Raw genomic sequence first — 21,420 nt, forward strand, 5'->3', positions numbered from 1 at the left:
GGGGAGGGGCCTGCCGGCGGGGAGCCACTGCCCTGCGGCGGGACAGGCGGCGCAGCCCGAGCGAGGACCCAGGCACCGGCAGGGCCCAGCCCCTGAGCTGAGCGCCTCCAGCACAGCTCAGGGCACAGCTGGTGTCTCAAGGGACATCCAGTAACTCCCCAGTAACTCCCCAGTGCGTGCCGGCTCCTCCGGCTGCGGGGCCGGGCCGGGCTCGGCTCCGAGGTCCCGCACAGAGCACGGGGCGGGGGGAGGCTGCGGGCAGCTCCGAGGGGAACGGCCCCTCCCGGAGGGGGGCTCCTCAGGATCAGTGTTCCAGCTGAATCGTAACGCTCCCTCTCTTTACCTACGTGTCAAGGATGCTTCTTTCACCAGGGAAAATAGTTCGAGATGGTAGCGAAGGCGTTACAACTGTATTAATTGTTCAACGCGTACTTAACTCTTTAAACAAAAGTAAAACCAAACCATTTATAGTCTTGTGTTTGGTCAGTGACAGATAGGTAGACCTGACTATTTAGGAGCCAATCCTAGAATAGGCAAATAGGATTAAAAGAGGAAATGCGCTCGTTAGATTAGAATGGTCATTCCTCCATTCCTGTTTGATTTGAATTACTTACAGAAAAAGAGGAAGATAACCAGAAAGGATGTTCTGGAATGGGTCCTCTGCCACTGTGGGTGTTGTATCCCATAACTGAGTTCATAAACTTACCAAGCTTCAGTCTAAAAGATACCAGACTTTTTTTCCTTCCAAGTACATGTTCACCTTTTGTTTTAAACCTACAACATGTGCTAAGAAGACTAGAAAACAGAGCAGACCCTTTTAAAACTACACACTTGGCTGACTAGATGTAGGCACCAATAATTATCTCGAGTTGCAGGTCTTTGATAAATGCAGAAGCAGTTTAAATTTTGTGTAATACGGAGAACCCAAATTGCACTTAAAGTTAGATTGAATTTAGGAAGTCAAACACAGTTGTTGCATATAAGTCAGGTTTTAAGTAACAAAAGACAGTGGAAAAAAAATTAATAACGGCTGTTAATCTTTATTTGAACTCTTGTCTGGTTAAGATACTTAGTAGCTATTTATAATAACAACCTGAACATTTACAATTTGGAAAGTTTATTCTTGGTTACAAATGCAGAGTTCATTATACATATTCACACAATTGTAAAAAGCATTCTGTACAGAGAGACCATTTAAAAAAAATCTAGCCTTTGCTTTTATTACAGAAAGCACAAGAAAGAATATTTTTGGAGGTCTCAAGCTAATGTACTGTCCATTATAGCTTTAAACTAGAAATACATGATGCAGTACTAATTAATACCATTTTAACATGTTAAAACAATGGATAAGAAATACTGTTATTAATGCCTTCATTTTTAAAGTAGTTGTTCCCCAAAGAAATGAGTAAATAGAATACTTTTTATGGCACATACACATGATTAAGAACCACAAAGAGTTTGCAAAGTTAAGTACATTTTCTGTATTTTTAATATCTCTATATATTTCTTTTTAAAGGCGATACATTTTACAGAGATTTAGTCAGCTTTGTATCAGATACCATGTAAAATACATTCAAAACAAAACTAATTCTCACAAGGTGTCCAAACTGCACACACACACAAACAGCCTTTTCTCCTCCAAACAGCCTTACTAGAGTGATGCAACAACTCACATAAATAAGGGACACTTGCATAACGTGGTAGAGGATTAAGCCCTATTAGCATAATTTCAAAACAAATATGGACAGATTAAGCACACACTGCATGTATTTTCTAAACTGTATACAAATAAGTGAAATTTTAATTTAGATTTTAAATCTAGCAGGTATAGTTTCTCAAATTACGTTGTTTCAGAAATGCTAGCGTACATGTCCGTTTTAAAATATTTCTATGTTCAAAGTAATTTAATGCAACAGGTGGTGGCTTTCAGTTTTGACTCTAGTATTTTGTGCTGAGCATTCATCATATTGAGTATTTTTGATTGTTTTTTTAAGATACCAGAAAAAAAGAACCCTAAGCAGTCGCACAAAAGGTTGCTACTAATTATCTGTAAAAACTACGCTCCGTCCATGAAACTAACTTGCAAACACAACAGAACTCCAAATCTTACTCTAACTGATGGCAGTTTATTACCTCTTCTGCTTGATTTGGGAATTCGGTGGCTAACGTGGGTGCTTTTGCTTTGTAAAACCAGGTCCTGATTTTTTATATAATTGTAGAGATGCAAGTTTGATAGGCACTCACTTAATAACATTATGTAGAAGGCACTTCTCAAAGTTCAGCATAAAATGCAGTGTTTAACAGCGTATAAAAAAGCAGCGAGTGGTATTAGTGTTGTTTACAGATACTTGGGGCATCTCCATTTTACATTTCTGTTCATTAATATCTACGTTATATAAGAAACCACACACAGACACACAAGTGAGCTGACTATTCCATGAAACTGTGCAGCTATGAGGCAACTTCTACCAGAACTTAGCAAGAAGGGATTGATTGTTGTCCTAAGATGCAGGAAAGCCACAAATGTTAATAATGTCTTTCTTATTCCACTCTTGTCAATAATGCCACTTCTTATACTTTGAAAACTCATGTTTCTCAGCTTTCCTGTGGTTTTCCCTCAGGGTCTCTATAGTAGTATAGAGTCATACAATCTATTAAGTCCTTCTTCCATTCATTTCTAAGTGACAGGTTTTCAGCACTTACTTTAGCTGCAGATTGCACAATAGTTAGACATCCCTTTTGTTGTGACATCCACATGTACACAAGGATATAGAAAAGTTCACCTGGGGACACTAAAATACTAGAAGTTATTTTTAGCCTACAAATGTAAATAATAAGGAAAACAAAATTCAGGAAACGGGTTTTTCTACTCACTAGTTCGCTTCAGTCTGCAATAGATTCCCCAGCGTGGAGCTGTGAAGTTTTACAACTGTACTAATTACAGTCAAGTTCACTGCAGTGCCAAGAACACAATTAAATGTGTCTCCAGTAAATAACAGCGAGACTCAACTAAATAGAGTGACCAGATGTTTCCTTCCCCCCACTCCCCCTTAAAAAAAATTTAAATCACTGTTGCCAAAGGATCCAAGGAATAGTTTTACATAATGCTGTCCTGTAAGGTTGCCAAGGTCAGTATATGCCACAGTGATTGCTTTGGTTAGCTAAAGTGTCTTAGGCCTCTTGAAATCAATCTAAATAGTTCACCCCTCACTTGAAAAATCTTCCTAGTTAAACAACTGGAAGGCTGGCTGTGCTACTAAGCACATCAGCAGATACTAACAGGTAAAACTTAGGAGCTTCAAATGAAATAAAACAGTACTGAGGTTTTTTTCCACCCTTGGACACCTACTGAGGATGCTCCTAGCTATGCTAGTGCAAGTCAGAACCAAACTCACTGATTTGAGTTCAGCCAGATACCTACAGTATCTGTCCAGGATAAGCAGTTTAGGGACATCTACATTTTTATCATTTGTTATTACTCATACTTGTGCATATCTCAAATATAAATTTGTTGTCTGTAAAAAAATAATTCAAAGCTTCCATGCTCTAAAATTTTAAAAAGGCAACTTGACAGGTAACCTACTACAGATGATAAATTTTATTTGTATAATGCTTTATATTATCTGGGCAACAATGGGACTAAAAAAACCCAAAAGAAGTGAGAATATGATGTTATTTCCCAAGAAAAAAATACCAGATTTGGAATAAAGACTAAAGTTTCTATCTGTATGCTCCTTTTTTACAAACATCTATTCAAACCATATAGTTATGCAAAAGGTGTGCCCATCCCTATGTGTGCTGTCAATTAAGGGACAGTGTTACAGCATAAAATTTGTCTCAGCATAAAATTTGTTTCTCTCTATTGAAAAGAAATCTCCTCTAGAGGGCAGCATTAAATCAGGATTTAATTAGCAGGAAACCGAAGTTCTAATACTCCTTTATAACACACACTACATTTACAGGTTAATAAGGCACAGTTATATTGGCAAAGGATGGTTATTTACCATTACAACAAAGCTGGAAATTTCTAGCATCTTAGTATTTTATTGCATTACACATGGGTGAGCTCTTTCATTCTGGCCCAAGTCCGCTATATTTGGCCGATTGCAAAACCATGTGCCACATATAAAAATTCACAGATTCATTCTGAGCTGTGGGCTGGTGAGATAGTAAACAGTGCAGACTGAAATCTTTGCTGGTGTAATGTATTTCAGCACTGTCACAGCCAACACAGTTGTCCTCAGTTAGAGCAGCTGAAATGGGACACAGCTTGTATGTGGGGGGGGGGGAAGAGAAAGCAGCCAGACTAGAACTCAGGCTTTCAGGCATGAAAGCCTTGGCCATCCCAAACATGCTTCCTGGGTAGCGGGTTACTGTGACAGCATTAAAACCATGGATAATGACCTCTGTCATTCTCCATGGATTACTTTTCATCATTGCATAGAATGTCTTGAACTGCTGAAACCTCACATACGTTTTGCTGGTTTGCTTAAGGATTTCAAATGCTGAATTTATGGAATTACAGAAGACAAAAAGCTCACCTAAATGTTTCATCTATTGGTTTCCTACAAAGAAAACACATCAGAAAGTATCTTATCATTAGAAGAACCATTCTTATTTTTAAATACACAGGAGAAAAATCCATATGGCAATAAATTCATCACCAGTATATATACAGCACGTGTTAGAAGCAGTGTATACAAGAAAGGCAACTCTCTCCCCTTCCCCACGAGAATAAAACAAAGCATGTGGCAATGTCGTGATTTCTAAAAAAACAAACCCAAAACTAAAATCCCAGAGCATTAAGGCTTGGAAACAGTTTCAGTCTGGAGCCAGACTGGGTTTTCTCTGCCACCTGTTTCATAACCCAGAGGAATATTCCTTAACTCACTGGCCAAGCCAGTGATTCAACTGCAAAACTAATTAGTCTCACCTGCCTCCATCAGCACAGGCCAAATCACTGGGTCCACACTCTGACAAGGGGCCTCTCGAGCTGCCAGCGTGCCTTCAGCACTGGAGTTAGGTGTGGGGGTTAGTTGGCTATGTTCCCTTCCCCCCCAGCACCTTAGGGAGCGCTCCCCAGGCTTACAGGCAGCAGCAGCTCCAGCGTGAGTCACGTAACGCGTTTGCCATCTCTGGTGGGCAGGCCGGCCTCTTGGCACAGCTCCACGGCTGAAAAACTCTTCAGGGGTTTCAAATGAGTTCTTGTGCTCTTAGGACTCAGTCTGGGAACTTTGCTTCCAAAATCGGTTGGGCTACAGTATGTTGGAGAGAGGATGGTGGTGGTAACTGGAAAGATGGTTGTCAGGTGCAATTTTAATTAGCCTTAAAGATTGCTGCTTGTCCTCTGCTCCTGAGCAGCAGGCAGACGTGGTTATCTTTAACAATGGAAATAATACTTTCATAATTGTTAGACTAAGGAATTTTGGTTTTTAAACTAGAAAACAAAGATAACACATAAATTTGGCTAGGCTTCAGATCAGTAAATTTAAGTGTGTTACCCAGAATGTCCACTGATAGATCCACGAGGCTAACACACTTAATATTTTAGTGGTCAAGACAAATCAATTGCTCAGTCTCAGGCTGACCTACATTTAATAAGCATTAGAAGCTTCCCTGTTAAATCATCTTTATTGCTGCTGACATCTAGTGGTAACACTTAGCTGTATTTCTGAATTCCTGTAAAAACCCCTTACATTCTCTCAAACCAGAGAGGGGAAAAAAAAAAAAAAAAGATGGGTTTCCTGGGGAAAAAAATGCACTACACTTTGTGAGATGCTGAGATAATTACTGCGTTTTGAGTGAGGCTGCCAGTACTACCTTAAAGTAAAATTTATCTTCGTGAGCTATTTGCAAACTCAAAAGTATTCAGAAAGACCCACATAAACATTTTCATATGGAAGGAGAAAATAATAAACTGATCTGGCATGAATTTGCTGAGCAAAGCACATCTTTTTTTAACTCTTCCCAATAAGATCATGATTGCTCTGAAACAATTTATCATTTAACCACCTCGTCTTCTAAATATGTCTGTGTGTGGAAAGCACATGGCAGTCTAAACAGTTTTCCTCTTAGACTCTGTGCAATCGATACAAAAAAATCAACAGTTCCTCTAATACAGCCTGTCGATCTGCATGTTAGGATCGATAAGGAACACTGAGTTCAGATGATAAAGGCTAAATGCACCGATCTCAGCTGAGGACCAGGAAGGACGTCAAGCGCAGATCAGAACCGCAGCAGCCTCACGTGGGAGCTCTGCTTTCCACAGCTCTCAGCTGCTTTGGCCACAGAAAAGGGGTTGGTAGAGTAGACGTACCACTGGCAGATCCTCGGAGATCTACTGCTTAGTTCCTCGTAGCTGAAGTGGCAGTAGGTGCTGTGTATGGCAGGGTCTGACCCTGCCAGCGTTTCCCAGGGAAACGACAGCAGCAGAAATCCAGAGCAGCTTGCGCGCGCAGGCAGCAGATCGGTGCGCGTGCACTAGGGCAGATGTCCTGAACGGACCAGCCTTGCTGCGGGTGCACAGACGGATCTCCTCTCTACGTGCAGGACTCACAGTATTTGGGATGCAGAACAAACCAATGCAGAGAGAGCATTTGCCTGGGAAGTTTCAAAGATGATCACTAAAGGGTTTGGCAGCCGAGGCGGTAGCACTGCTGGGTGTGGATACCAGCCGCAGTCCTGTGCTAGGAAGATAATTCTGGCCTTCCTCCTTGACTGGCATGGAAACGCCTTGAGTGGTCAGGCTGTGCCTCGGGGATGGGGAAAGGACAACCCCAGTTGAGAGGTTTAGTTGATTCAAACTGAGCTCTCTTCCTCCATTACAAACAAATGTCTTGGGTTCTGTGGCAGCAGAGGCTCTGTGTTGGGAGGGGGATGGCTGCCATGCAGAGCCATTAGAGCAATAGGTAAAGCACTATTCTGGTATTCTGTATCAATGTTTTGCAGGCCTGGCAGTGGTCACAGTTGATGCCTACAAGCACTGGATATTCCACAAGTTGAAGACGGAATACTGACTTGTTTACCTGAAGATAATAGGACTTCGGGGTATTTCCTCAGAGAAAATATAAATTTTAATATAATTTCATAAGCTTTGGAGGTTAGCTTGTCTTGTAGCTTCAGTGATATCAAACTTCTTCGAGTAGGAGCTAGATAGAAAGCTGTTTAGTTTTTGCCAGCGTATGTAAAACAAGACTTTTCTATCTGCATTGTAGATTGTTTGTGGACACTTCCAGATTCTTGTGCTTTCTGCAGTCATTCTGGGGACTGAACTCTCATTGATATCGATAAGAGGTTCCATGAACAGGACACGTGCAGGAATTTGAGTGTAGAAGCCCACAGTGTGGTTTGGAGTAGTGAATTGCTTTTAGTTTGGAGATGACTGGGGGAGATGGGAAGAGCAACTGTACATTAAGGGATCAATTACAGATCTTCTTCCCAGTGACATCAATGAGAGATTTGCCTTCAACCTTCCACAGAAGATGATTTTTAGCTTTAATTTCGGGCAGTAAAGGGGTTTTTCAAAAGCACTAAAAGCCAGTGGGAGCTTGTTCAACTGCTCCTTATGCCTTTAAAAACCCCTACACCAAAAGTGATAGCTAACAACATGAAATGGAAGTAAATAAAATGCATTTTCATTGCTGTTTTGAGTTACATAATTCTTGTTTCTTGATTTGTTAGTTGATATGAATTTACATGGATTTAATCTGTATGGCGACCAAGAAAACGGTCAGTAACTGGTAAAGATGCAAAGTATAGCCACAAAGCAAGCAATGTGTAGGTGTAGACCCTAAGCAGCTAACAAAGACAGGTAACAAAAGTTCACTGCCTACAGCCGTAAGTCTTGTGTGTCCGCATCTACCAAGCTAGATGGCCATTCCTGCATTTACCAGCAGATAACAAAGGCTTTCAGCTGACTAAAAGGATAAGCTCAAGGACACCTAGGACCCAGTCACAGATAAGAACCCACAGACACTGGTCACGTATCACCCTGCCTGCGTGGAGCACAGAGCACGGTCCTACTGTTCTTCAGAATATCAGAGCAAGAACTACCTTAGCACTAGGTCATCTGGTGCAGGGCGGATTGCCCCAATAGTCGCATCCTTCTCTCAGGTCCCCTCGGGCAGTAGCTGCCGTAAGAGATGCAGTAGAACAAGGATCTAGCAGAGGGTTCAGACTGACTCAGCGCACCAAAAATGACTCCCTTCTGTATTCTGTAAGACCAAGGCCACAAACAGCCCTGATACCATCTGGTTTGATATTGTGGTCAGGCTCTTAATTTTACTTAAGACTCCTACACAGAGCCTAGCAACTTGTATTGGGCTAAAGTATTTCCTCCAGAAATGATCTGTTAAAACAAAAAGGCATTAAAATGATGTGGATTACATCACTGGTCTGGTTAGTATTAACCAGTCCCACCATTAAAAATGCATAGCTTGCTTTATTAGATTTTGTGTAGCTTCAGCTTTTACCCATTGGCTGGATATTTGTACATCTTTCTCTATTCAGTTTAAGAACTTGTTAATATACGGTATCTCCTCCCTGTAAAGGAATCTTTGCCTCTTGATCTTCATTGTAAGCTGAACAGACTCAGCTGTAAGCCATTTTCTTCCTCCCTGAAATAATTTTTTATGGCTCTTTATGGCACAATCGCTATTTTTTTTTCAACATATTTAAAAATGTGAAAAGTTGGCAAATTTTTAATTGATCTCGCTTAATGTCATATCGTAGTCCTTTTATTCATTACCCTGCTCTGCATGGGGTGTGCCTGACATGTGGTCATTTAAAGAAAGAGACCAAAAAAGGGGAGAGAAGGAAGAAGAGGACAAGAGGAGTGTGCAGAGTTACAGAGTTTACAATTAAAACCATGTAAACCAAGAAAAATCAAACGCAAATGAACCCTACAAACCAAGACAATTAAATACTCCAAACTCCCAGATTTTGGGAACCTTAACAGCAACATGATGTGCTCTGTTGTTTAAGAAAAGACTACAGCAGAGCCCTCCCTGTCCCACAACTCTCTACACTGGACGTATTACTAGGTTTTTGTGTTCTGAAATTCTGCAGTGGAGGTTTCTGGGGGAATTTGGGTTCCCCAGTAACAAAGCGCTTGCATATTTTCAGCCACAGACCCCAGAACAGCACCCAGAGGTGCTCCCCTCTTGAGGAAAAAAAAAAGTTTTCTTGATAGTAGTGGAAATAACCACAGGTAGTCAAGGTTGTTCTGTTTAGCCAAAGAACTGCTATTTCCATCATGTCAGCAGCAGGTAGCAATGAATGGAGCTTGGCTTTTGTTTCCTCTGCCAAGTTGCAAGTCCTCCTCTTGTTTGACCAATGGTAATACAGCAGCTTCTTCCAGTTCTAGGGCTGCGTCCTTTTCTTCTTCTTTGTTTTCAGCCAGTTTTTTTCACCCTTTTAATGTGTATGTGCAATGCAAATACAGAGTTGAGAGCTAAATGAGGATAGGGATTTCTCCCTCCTTCATGCGATAAGGCACACTAGGCAACACGTTGTCTCAGTGCTGTTAGTTCACGCAGCAACATTAGCAATGAATGCTGTTCATTCCCAGTTACTGTCATTGGTACCTTTATCAAATCCTGATGTTATCATGTGTATCTTACGGGTTTGGGCGCTTTACAGTATTTTCAAAGTCCATAAATGACAGAATCCAGTATAAAAAAAGGTCAATATATTACTGTTGAAAGGTTTTTTTTTTTCCCTTTTTTTATACAAAAATTAAAAAGATCAAAATATATCACATTATTTACATACTGTGCTTCATGCTTAGAGATCACTGAAAAAGAACACACAGACAAACATTTCAATCAAAGAAAATGCTCCATTCATTACACTTACTGAGCTTATTGTTAATATTATAAGGATTGGCATTCAGATTTCTTTTAATATTAACAGTACATCAAAACAACTTACCACAGAATTAAAAACTTCTATATGCTAAGGGCATGCGTGCTCACACTCTAACCAAGGGTTTGCAACCGGTTAGTAACGTGCTTGCTATTAACTCGAACTGTGTCCACATACCACATGTTTGAAACTGGGTTAGTAATTGCACTCAGCTTCTCCGACAAGGGTATGACCCTGAAAGAGGTTACAGCTTCCTCCTACAAGTCTGGATCAAATCCAGACTGGGGACAGACACATCTCGTTCTCCTGAGCTGCCTTTAGCACTTACAACCCCTGGCTGTTGCAGGTGCGTGAGACAGTACAAATTACCTGACTGGTTTGAGCACTGACGCAGCGTAGCGGTTGTGGATTAGAATTACAGTGGCAGAGAAGTCTTTGGAAATAAATGCTTTGTAACTCTGTGACAAAGAGGTAACTGGCTGTAAAAGTCTCAGCTAGAGGGTATGGGCTGAGTAAGTCACACGAGCACATTTTGCAGAGTGGTGCAGTCTTTGCGTGAGTGGTTCCTAAACTGCCTGGGCCATAATAAAAGCCTAGCCTGAGCAAGCCTGAAAAAAAGGCTTTGCTACTGACGACGAGAATGATTTTTCATGCTTAGCCGTTTTTTGGAGCGGTGTTCCTAGCACCAGTCTACAGCGGTGGGGAACAAGAAATGAAGCTAGATGGAACCTGCTCTCCCAAGGCATGACGTTAGGTCTGCCAGGCATATAACCTGTTGCTTAAAGGATGTGCAGCAGTGCAAACAATCGCCATGCAGCAAACAAAATTACTCACGACCTGCTCACGGACATACAATTATTATCATTACTGTACCTTATGCCAACATCCTGCTACTGGCAGTCCGTCTGGTCCCTGCAAAATTGAATTTACAGATTTAATTTCTGTTGGTGGTGACTTAAATGTCAGACCCAAAAACCCGAAGCTCAGTCTTCTCAACCATGAAAGGTTTAGCAGCACCGTTAATTACCATGCAAAACCCATTTACTGTATATGCACAGAAATAAATATGCAGGCAAAGTAAACCGTGTGTCACACACAACACAAAACGGAATACACCCCGGGGTAAAAAAAAAAACCAACCAAACGAAAACACTTTCTTTTTCATTTAAACAAAAAAGAAAATGTGAACAAATCTAAGAATTTGGAACCACAGTTAATTAACTTCATGATCTGCTTTATAAGGTAGTGTTTTTTGCAATCAGCCATATATATGGGAAGCATGATGTGGAAATGTATTTTTTTGTTAATAATGCGCTTTTCAGTTTGGGGGCGGTGATGTAATTTTTTTTTTTTCCTGGATGATATCCTGATTGTGTTAAATTCAATCCTGCAGTACTTAGTTTAAGAAATCTTGAGTTGCTGAACTGATTGAAACAGAATGAGTTGTGGACTATGCAAAGGGAGTGAAAATCTTTGTCTTTTTCTGATGGAGATACAAGAAACACAGAAATCAGAAGAGCTTACTTACCAGGAGGAAAACACTGAAAAGGAAGGAGCCCCTTAGAAGAGGAGTGGACTATGTATGACCAACTCTTTCAAGATACTTTAGAAGAAATGGCTGACTTCAGCTGCCTTTTCTGATGCTGGATTTTTTTTAAGGCTCTTGGCTCTCTGATTCCATGAATTTCTGCATGTAGAGCTAAGAGAGCACACATGCACTGACCATTCCCCCTCAGAGCCACCTCCAAATTAACTAGGGGTGGGAAGCCACGAGGATGTGTACGCAGCGGAGATAACTGCTAGTGCAAATACAGGTCAAAATGCATTTTTACATTTTTTTACTGTAAATGTCAGTCATCACATTTTTTGTATTCTGTATTGATTTTATATGTAAAATAGCCTATGCCCAATAAAACAGATGCAGTGAAGTAAGGTCACCAGGTACTCGTAGTGTAACAGGTCAAGTTATTTTCACACGCTTCCCTATCTATAACATTAGTTAGAAAACACACATTTTTCTGCTGGTGCCAGTCAATACTTTGGTCCATAACTATTCATAAAAAAAAGTGCAACTTGTATGTTTGCCAGAGTTGTCTGGGGGTTAAGGGTAAAGGGGACAAGGTGCAGAGCAGTTGTTGACCTAGAAAGGTCCTGAACTGTTGTTAAAGTACATCCACAGTCACAGGGCTGATTTCTGCCCTGGGATTTTTCCTTCTTCCTCTGCACTCAAAATACTTATTTTGGCCATCATAAAACTCCCAGCCTTTCTACCATGTTTCACTCAAGTGATCCCAAAATGACTTGTCAACTCAAAAAAAAGCTTTGCAACCTGCAAGTAAGGCTCATGCTCCTGGACTGAAAGTCATGGCTGAAAACCCAGCAAGCCTCCACCACACAGTGGGGTGGAGCACAAAGACAACGCTCACAGCCAGCACGCAACTAACCCTCAGATACATAAGCAGGAAGATGTGCAAGTGCTTTACTAACTAGTCCTGTAGTAGTGACATTCTGGAGGAGTCACCTGCAGTTTACAATGCCTTCAATACATACAGGTCTTGTGCTTTCTGTACAGTTAAGATGGGAGATACTTGGTAAATATAACAACTCTGGGGAGTAAACATGAAGAGTTGAAGCAGGCCTGCTGCTAGTAATTGGTTTCTTAGACACATATGAAAGTAATTTAACTTCTTGAAAGAGAGACAGCTTACTGCCTTTTTGTTTCTCTGAAGACAACTGCAAATCATCTAACATGCAGCATTTTCTATGGTTAAAAAAATGAAAATAAAACAATGATCTCTTTTAGCTAGTCATGGAGAGCCCTTTTTGGGGAGCAGAGCACAAACCTTCCTGCATAACTGCTGGACTTCAACCTGAGCTCCATGGGGCAGAGCTATGTGCTGACTCAGCAAATGTCCTCCTAAGGCCCAGAGTACTGGTGACCCCTGCTCTGCAGAACTGGCTCATCATTTGGGTAAAGCTTTTCAAAACCCAGCTGGGAATTGGACTCACAGGGCTGCTGGGGCACAGGCACCAAGGGAACCAAACTGGGTGATAGGTGCTGAGAGAAACCAGAACTAATTTTTAGCATCTGTTGTTGTAAAGAAAGGGTCAGGCATTCCCCAACGTGATCTCCTGTTGCTTACACTCCTTATCTAGTCATTTTAGCTGGGAGGAAGAAGGCACAACATGTTGGCATCCTTCCCCGAATGCCAAAGTGAAACATCTTGTTCCAGCTCTGCTGCCTTGTGTCCTTCCTTTTCCCTGGAGGGATTTGCTCCTCGGGACGGGGCTTGGCCACAGCAGAAACACACACACAAGCCATGCAAGAAAGAAAAGAGAGCAGGTACTGTACCAAAGGGCAGGGCACGCTCACCCCGTCCAGGCCTGGTAAACCTGAGTCCCTTTTGCTGCCTGCAATGCTACAATCTCCCTGTTTGAAAAAATAACTGCTTGTTGAGAATGATAAAGGACACGGGATTTACTCGAACAGACACCCGTGTTTCACCAGAGGAGGAGGAGGACAGGTCCAGAACTCCATTTCTGATGACACAGCAAGTCAGCAGAGTGGTTTTATGGTAGGGAATTCACAGACACATAGAGTCTGTCATCTGGGAAAGATCTTCTCATACACGAACCAGAGATTCACGTTTGTCACAGTGCAGTGAAAAAGACCGTCAGCATGTTGAGGGAGGAAAAGCGATCCATCAGGAATGGAAAAATTAATTGTAGCTCACATTCACAATCTCCAAGCAAAATAAAGGAGATTTTTGGTGGTATGGTGGAGCCATATGACAGCTTTGATTGCCATAGCTGTGCTGGCAGGGTGAGGAAAAGTCACACACTTACACAAGAAATGGGTTGTTGGAGCAGGTACATGGCACTACCAGTTAGGTGCCTCTGAACTAAGGTCTAAGCTACACTTAAGCAGCTTTTAAGTACATTTCAGTTCAGCAGTTGATACAAATCACTCTTCATCCTGCAGGCTCAAAGCATTTTAGGGAAGGCTTCTCTCTGGTTTTAGTCATTATATGAAAAATAATAATGAAAAGGAAGGTAAATTTTACTAGGCCAAATAACTTCTTACAAACCACTATAGATTTTTTTTTTTTTTTACTCTCTCAGCCCTATCAAAGGAATGAGAGATTCTGGAAGTGGACTTGGGAGATCCATGGCTCAAACACCCAGGAGGTTTCCTGGAGGGCCTTTTTGTGTACATGCTGCACGGTGCCCCAGGATGCATCTGAGAAAGGGCAGATCTGAGCTGCGAGCTGCTGTCTCGGGCAGAGAAACACAGAGAGGTCTCTTCTCCCAGAGGCGTTTCTTGGCAGCCTGGGGAGCTCCAGCTCATACCTCACTTATCTTTGGCAGTACTAAGATGCTATCAACTCTGCTCTCCCATGCAGGAGCTCATCCATGCCAGGCTCATCCCTCGCTCAGTTTGCAGAGGTGAAGGGATGGAGCTGACCTTGTTTTCAAAGCGCCTCCCATCCTCTGCATTGAGTTACTCCCTGATTTCAAATGTACTCAAAAGCCAGGCCGGCAGCTTCACCGGGGCACGCTATCTCCCGAAGAGGGTTACTGAAGCCCATTGTTCCTGACTACAATAAGAAGGTCTTTACACAAAGACTTTTTTATTTTTACTGCTGTGGCTTGCTCCCATCTGGCCAGTGAGGAGCCCTTACAGCGAGCAGTGAACTTCCAGCAGTGCAGATAAAACAAACCATTAAGAAAAGTGAGAAAACAATAACCATCTGCTCTGATTTACTGCAAAATAAAGAACTACCAAATCCTCCCTCCCTTTCCCTGGCTGCAAAACTGCATCTCCTTTTCAGTCCCAGCGACACGCGCTCAGATGAGTGAAATAAGAGACGTACCACGGGACAAGGCTGATCCAGTCCGGGAGGGCCTGGTTCCCCCTTCTGCCCTTTGGCTCCTTTTCTCCCCGGTATTCCTCGCTCACCCTGTTGGTACATCAGGAAAACATCAGGAACGGGAGGGGAAACACCTTGGCTTTAAAATCACAGAGCACTTGCAGAGTCCCACACCTCACCCAGCGTAGGGGCATTTGCACTAGTATAACCTCAGCTAATTAAATCACTGTGAAAATCTTCAGTCAAAGCTAGGTAGAGATATTTTAATAGATTATTTTATAACAGAGTAACTAAATGACTGGTTTCTGTTAGAAACCAGGCTGGTATCTGACAGTAAGTGGGAACACCAGCTTCCAGCCACTGCCCTGCACTCAGCTGGGCTCCTGCCTCCAGCTGGGCACCCTCCCCCTTTATTTAAGGATCCTGGTAATAAAACTTTTGACTTGGATCCATTTTCAAGGTCTATAAACCAAAACCAGCAATTCTTTACAACCTGGAGGTGTCAGACTGCTCCGTTTTCCCACAATGGTTGTGCTGGTGGGGGACAGGCTTGCAGAAAGCACTTCCAAGTGAGTCGGAATTTACTGCGTGTCCTGCCTACACTGAGACCATGCAAATACTTGTGCCCCAGAAAAGGCCTTACAGCAGTGACCTGAGGAACGCTGCCAGGCTGGAGAGGGAGCCAGCACCCAGGGCATCACTGCCTGCCAAAAAAGAGCAGCCAGTCCTGCCCCCACGAGCATCTCCACAGCCATAGCACACTCACCTTCTCGCCTCTTTCACTTCTCTCTCCTTTCTCTCCTCTAAGACCTGGGAAACCCTATCATGACAATTGTGGGGGGGAGACAAAAGGAGGTTTTTAAGTTTACCATGCAAACATCCCGGCATCTCAGTTCAACATAAGCAAATACCAGCAATCAACCCGTCCTCCCGTGAAGAATATGACATTTTCTTCCTGTTGACTTGGTATGTCAACAATTTCTTGGGAAAGCTAGTGCTTTACCATACCCCATTAACGTTACAGCTATGAGGAATACTCGTTTCACTGAATCCAATACAAATATTCTCAATTGGAAAGGAAAACCCCCACGGCATCTTTAGCTGAGCAGTCACTGCTGTGCGGTGGAAGCAGTCCGGCAACTGGCCTGAATTAAGCCCTCTCCTACAGACATTGTTCCACAGGCTCCATGTTTAAGGGAAAGTAGCCTATACAGTGTTAGCTGCATATTTTTCTGACAATCTTGAGCAATTTGATGGCCTTTACATGCATGTTGTTCATGTTTCTACATATTCACAATTCATGTTTTCCATACTCACATCCAATCCTGGCTCCCCTGGCTTTCCCTGCAGTTGTAAAAATAAAAATTAAGACATGCCATATTGAGTTTGATGTTGCAGGCGAACTTGTGCCCAGTTGGTGAAATACAGTAGTGAGAGCACAGGTTCACCTGACAGCCCCTGGGGCTTGAGGGGAGCTCCTCATCCCACATCAGGATAGTGCTGGTAAGCTCAGCTCTGCAGTTCTGGCTGGACCCACCGTGGCAGGATTTTACAACCCTTATTTTAGGATTACACCACAACATCAATGCTCCTTTCCAACACTGATGATTACCTTCTCTCCTTTGGTACCGGGTAAACCGATGAGACCTGGAGCACCCGGGAGACCCTTAAAGAAAAAAATGAAACAAGGCATTGGGACAGTTGCTCTAAGGCAGGTTTCTATCAACAGCCAGAAATGAGACATGGGAAAATGACTCACAACGGGTCCAGCATCGCCGTGGTCCCCCTTTTCACCGGTGTCACCTTTTTCTCCCTTTGCACCATCCAAGCCCTGCGTAAATGAAATGGCATCAACCAAGAAGACCTGGCAGCTCTGCCCAGGACAGCCACCCTGCGCATCCATCGCCTCCTACCACATCTCTGGGATGCTTAAACCCGTGCTGCTGTTAAGGTTTTCCTCTTGAACGGACCATATAAGAAAACAGTTGAAAATAGAGGTTTAACCCTGTGTGTTTGGAAACCCTGCATGTGCCGCTGGCCCTCAGGACTCCGTGCTGGAGGAAGATCTAAAAGTTGTAAATATGTTTGGAAGAAAAAATGGCTTGTTTTCCAAAACGCCAACTGCTGAACAGCACAACCAAGGGATGTGTTGTCACAAACAGTGACAAAAAAATCAGTCCCCAGAGCCAACAGGCCTTTGTGAGCCTGTAAATAATGCACTGTCAGCCTGAAAACAGTGGGTGACATTTAATTTACTGACTTACTTTAGGCCCCTGGATTCCTGGAGGACCCTGCAGGAAAGACAATGGTGCACTTGAAAAAACAGAATTTAAAACCAAACCCCGAAGTTCACTTCCCAAAACATTTCTTGCTCAAATTATGGGCTGACAATGGCCAAGTATTTCTTTTCAAGACAGGTGGCAGTTTATTTGGCTCTCCGACGTCAAATCGGGGGGGAGAGGAGCTGAAAAAGGACTGCTTTGCGTAACTTGCAACAATAAAGCTCTGCAACAGGAGCCTTGGGGAGCGAGTGCTGCAGGAGCTTTGCCAGCTCCGGAGGGCAGCACCCTGCCACTGCGGCCCTCCGAGCCCAGGCAGGGCCAGGGGTGCTTCCCGGGTTATAAACGCTGCCTGGAAAGCCACCTGGTTTTGAAGTGCAGTCTCTGAAGATGCGCCTTAGACACATCAGAGGCATCCAGACCTTCTTGATGCCCTTGACAGCTCCTCAGCCTTTTGGAACATCATCGGTACTAAACAACGTGGGGATCTGCATCAGAAATGCTCAGCCTGCTCCTCACCACCTGCTTCCTCTCCTGCTGCTATTGATGGCAAAAATAGAGCAACTTGGGCAAATTTGTGGGAATACAGGCACCATCATGGGGGGAAACAGGTTTTCCCATCCCATAAGATTTTATCTTTTCCCCACTCCAGGGACCAACTTGGATATTTGCAAAACATGTCACAAATGCTGACACCTTCCTAGATCGGGTGCATCCATCTCTGGATCCAGAGACAGCACCCAACACTGTAGCTTTTCCCTGAATTTTTCCTCAGATTCACAGCAGCCCACAGCGATTAAGCAGAGAAAACCACCCTCATCCTTAACTAATCCCATGTGATGACAAATCTGCATCACAAGCCGCTTTTCCAGAGTCCTACCATAGGGCCAGGTAATCCGGGGGGTCCAGGCTCAGGTATGATCTGCAGAAGGGAATTAAACACCACATTAACGGGACTGAGCAGAGAGAAGACAGAATGGAAACCTCACGTGGCCCAGAATCATGATTTGATGCTCTCTGATGTAATGGCTTTAATAAAAATATCTGCTAATTAATTGCTTGTAAGATTTATAAATAACTGAATCTTAATAAGTAGATGAATCTAGATTAGTAGATGAATCTCTCTCTGAAATGGGAGGTGTGACCCATGTTACTCAGGGCACTTGCTAGCTGCAAAATGAATGTAACAGGAAAAAAAGGAATTTTCTTCACAGACTGGAGGAAGCCAGTCTTTTTTTTAAATTGGAAAAAAAAAAAACCACAACAAAAAACCCCAACAGATTTGAGCTCTCATCGATAAAAAACTATAAAAACCCACCTTTTTTTTTTTTTTTTAAGCAAAAGGTGAGAATAAGGAGAAAAGGATGCAGAAATCCTATAAAACTGCAAGGAGCCCAATTATGTTTTTAGAACAATCTGTAATTTTAATGGCAGTATCCAATACCTCAACCATAAATGCAAAAATCTAAAGGAGCTTGGTGGTGCCAGGTGTACAAAATGTTCTGCCCTAACGAATAAACCTCATTCAGACACAAGTTCTTGCAGGAAGGAGTTGGGTTTTGCTCCCCTCTGCTACACTGATGGATACAGAACCAGTGGCTCCCGCCTGCACACCCCAATTTTGCCCAATCATGAATCATGGAAGAGGCTTTACATGGCCAAGATCTTACGTGATTATTCTGCAAACACGGTGACCCGGTGTCTCCTTTTTCTCCTTTGTCTCCTTTTGGCCCTTCTGCTCCCTAAAAGATAAAAATATAACGCTGATGTGGTGCATCTTCCAGGAAAGCAAAAACAAGAGAAAAAAAACCCAAACATTTGTCTTTCTCTAAACTCCAGCCTTGGATCAAGCAAAGCTTATGTTCATCCTCTGGGGACCCTGAGAAAAGATTTTCTCCGCCTTGCTACCAGCTTAGGTAGCCTTCTGAACAAGCCGTTAACATCGGTAGCAAAGAAAATTCAAAGCTCCCGCATCCTCCAGCTCCGCAGTAACACGGTGTGGACGGGCCATTGCTTAAATCAGCAAACCTGGCCATATTCTGACCATCGGCACAAACTGATATATTAAAGAACACAGCAGCAGACATACAAAGACAGAAAGAGGGACGTACCGGTGGACCCGTTAAGCCCATTTCTCCCGTCTCTCCTTTCTGTCCTGTGACCCCTGTACTGCCCTGGTCACCCTTTGCTCCTTTGGGACCCTGGAAGTTTACAGAAAACAACTTAAAACTGTTAAATCACTCCCGCACAACAACCATTTCTGCCTTTCCACTGTTCCTCCCCATGTCACAGCACGAGCTCACAAAAAACATGTTTTAACATTAAAATTTACACATGCCAATTTTGCGGGCGCAGCAGAATTTGGCAGGGATTGCAGTCATTTAGGGTTGGGAAGGTTTACGACAAAATTTGAGGCAGTGTCTGAGGAACCACTCGTAAAAGGAGTCCCTTTAACTCGGCAGATGTGGCCGCGAGCAGCATCTGCGTGCTCATGGCTGAGCTTGGGGCCACAGGCGAAGGGCAGTTAATTCAGGGACATTATGGCACAGAGCTTGCTCCTGGCAGGCCGAGATTTGCTTTTCATGGTGACAGCTCTCACGGACACACAAGTAAACTCCATTTTAACTCGGCTCCCACAAGGTCTCGCTCGATCCAGCCGTGCCCCACGCACCTTTTCGCCATCTAGTCCAGGTGGACCCGGTAAGCCCAGCTCTCCCTGAAGCAACATAAAGAAAGGGGAGTCCACGGTAAATTAAATCAGGAAATCATCTCAAAAAAAAAAAATTTTAAAGGAAATGAGTTTTTTCATGTGCATCAGCTGTTGTGGTTGTGGGTTTACCATTGCCAGGCTCAGGAGCAGCAGCAAAGAGGTTTCAGTGATGTGCCAGCATCACCGGCTCGGCTGAATTTGGGTGACACTGAGACCTCGAGAGGCACCAAAATCCTGCCACATGCTGTTCTTCTGAGAAACATTTTTCTGTAGGTTGAATTCTTCTCTCATGGAAACTACAGGCTGACTGTAGGTTACTGGCTATTGCTTGTGAAGCAGGACAGAGCAGTCCTGCTCGGACAGGGTGCCGGGGCAGCACGTGGGGAGGGTGGGATGGAGGGCGGCTCAGCACAGCTTTAGGGACTGCCAGCCCCTCCTCACAACTGCTGCTCCCATTTACTTCTGCCTCTTGCCACATGCCATGAGGAAACCTCAGAGGAGCTGGGATTTCATCCATCAGGTGTGGGACTGGGAGTGGATTTGTTTCTGGGACAGCATCCTCCAGAAGATGTTGGAGACCAGAGACAGGTTAACAAAACGTTGACTTTTGGGTGAAAACTTCCATTTTCAGCTTGAGAAAGCATTAAATAATATTTCCTTTACCACACGTAGTAGCCTCAAGCCCCATAGCTAGCATCACCTGCCTTATTCTGGCTTGGGAAACACTTGCTACATGGAAAGCTGCTAACGGCCACGTCGCTCTCTAGGAAACACTGTGTTGGGCTCACCTTGGGACCTGGAGCACCTTGGGGGCCTGGTGGCCCTGGGGGACCCGGTGAACCCTGAAACACAGCAAACAGACCAGACACGAGCATGACTAATGCAAATATGGCACACAACCCTCATGCTCTTGGGGATGAGCTGGGAGCAGCTCTCAGCTGTGATCTACAACAGCCACTGGTGTGACTGGGGTTGCCCAAACGCTACGACGAGCTCAGAGGACACAAAGGGACCAGAGGGCCCCTCTGGCACAGGGGATGTTCATGCAAAAGAACACAGCCAGTGCTAGGTGGGTACACAGGTGCAGCAGTACGGGTGTTATGAGGCAAAATGCCTTTAGCCAGAGGTGTGACCCCAAATCTGGTGATCTCTTCTTGCATTCTCCCCCCTCCAACAATCTGGCCTGGGGAAAAGCATCCTGCTAAAAACAGCGACAACCAGCTGGGGAGGTGCAATTAAAGAGGGAAAACGAAGGGGTTTGTGTGAGCACTAACAGCAGGAAAACCTTGCACACTTAAATAAACTGTTTTTCCTGGGCACTGCTGGGTGCAGAGACAGTGAACTGCCTTGAGAGGAACAAATATTTTGCAACTTGCAAATTATCTCGAACAGCAAAACTCACGGTCTCACAAAGCTGAAAACCAAAACTGTGTCACATTCTCAAGCACCTTTTTCCACAAGTGCATGCTCAAACACTGTTCCATGTAATCACTCTGGAGGCCGTGCAAAGCCAAAGCTCTGTCCGTGAGATGGGTTCAGTGCGCAAACACCGAAAACAGCTAATAAGCAGGAAAACGGCAAAGGTGGCGAGGTTCAGTGCCACGTTCCTTGGCAGTCTGCGTGCAGCACACAGGACAAGGTCTGCGCCCAGCAGATGAAGCCTCCAGACGTCTGACAGAGCCTCTCTCCCACCACC

The 21,420-nt window shown here is 43.7% G+C and overlaps 2 protein-coding genes across 3 annotated transcripts in view; one reads left to right on the forward strand and one right to left on the reverse strand.

The window, feature by feature from the left end:
• The window catches only part of HNRNPAB (heterogeneous nuclear ribonucleoprotein A/B), a 26,501-nt gene extending 14,676 nt beyond the window's left edge, over positions 1-11,825 (forward strand). Inside the window, exon 7 of one of the 2 annotated variants that reach the window (XM_026858070.1) lies at positions 11,357-11,825. The gene's annotated coding sequence lies outside the window, so the exon portion shown is untranslated. Of the gene's footprint in view, positions 1-6,948; positions 8,197-11,356 lie in introns of those variants that run through there. The other variant, XM_026858067.1, reaches the window with a different exon arrangement.
• COL23A1 (collagen type XXIII alpha 1 chain) overlaps positions 8,665-21,420 on the reverse strand; it is a 190,774-nt gene continuing 178,018 nt past the window's right edge. The window contains exons 17-29 of the mRNA XM_026858064.1: positions 20,513-20,566; positions 19,686-19,730; positions 19,126-19,215; positions 18,685-18,756; positions 17,895-17,936; positions 17,000-17,026; positions 16,495-16,566; positions 16,348-16,401; positions 16,053-16,079; positions 15,502-15,555; positions 14,739-14,825; positions 10,738-10,776; positions 8,665-9,793 (exon numbers count right to left, since the gene is read on the reverse strand). Coding sequence (XP_026713865.1) covers positions 9,791-9,793; positions 10,738-10,776; positions 14,739-14,825; positions 15,502-15,555; positions 16,053-16,079; positions 16,348-16,401; positions 16,495-16,566; positions 17,000-17,026; positions 17,895-17,936; positions 18,685-18,756; positions 19,126-19,215; positions 19,686-19,730; positions 20,513-20,566 — 666 coding nt within the window. The 3' untranslated portion in view covers positions 8,665-9,790. The remainder of the gene's footprint in view (positions 9,794-10,737; positions 10,777-14,738; positions 14,826-15,501; positions 15,556-16,052; positions 16,080-16,347; positions 16,402-16,494; positions 16,567-16,999; positions 17,027-17,894; positions 17,937-18,684; positions 18,757-19,125; positions 19,216-19,685; positions 19,731-20,512; positions 20,567-21,420) is intronic.

Source organism: Athene cunicularia, assembly GCF_003259725.1.
Source record: "Athene cunicularia isolate RWA chromosome 13 unlocalized genomic scaffold, athCun1 chr13_part1, whole genome shotgun sequence".
Classification (NCBI taxonomy): Eukaryota; Metazoa; Chordata; class Aves; order Strigiformes; family Strigidae; genus Athene; species Athene cunicularia.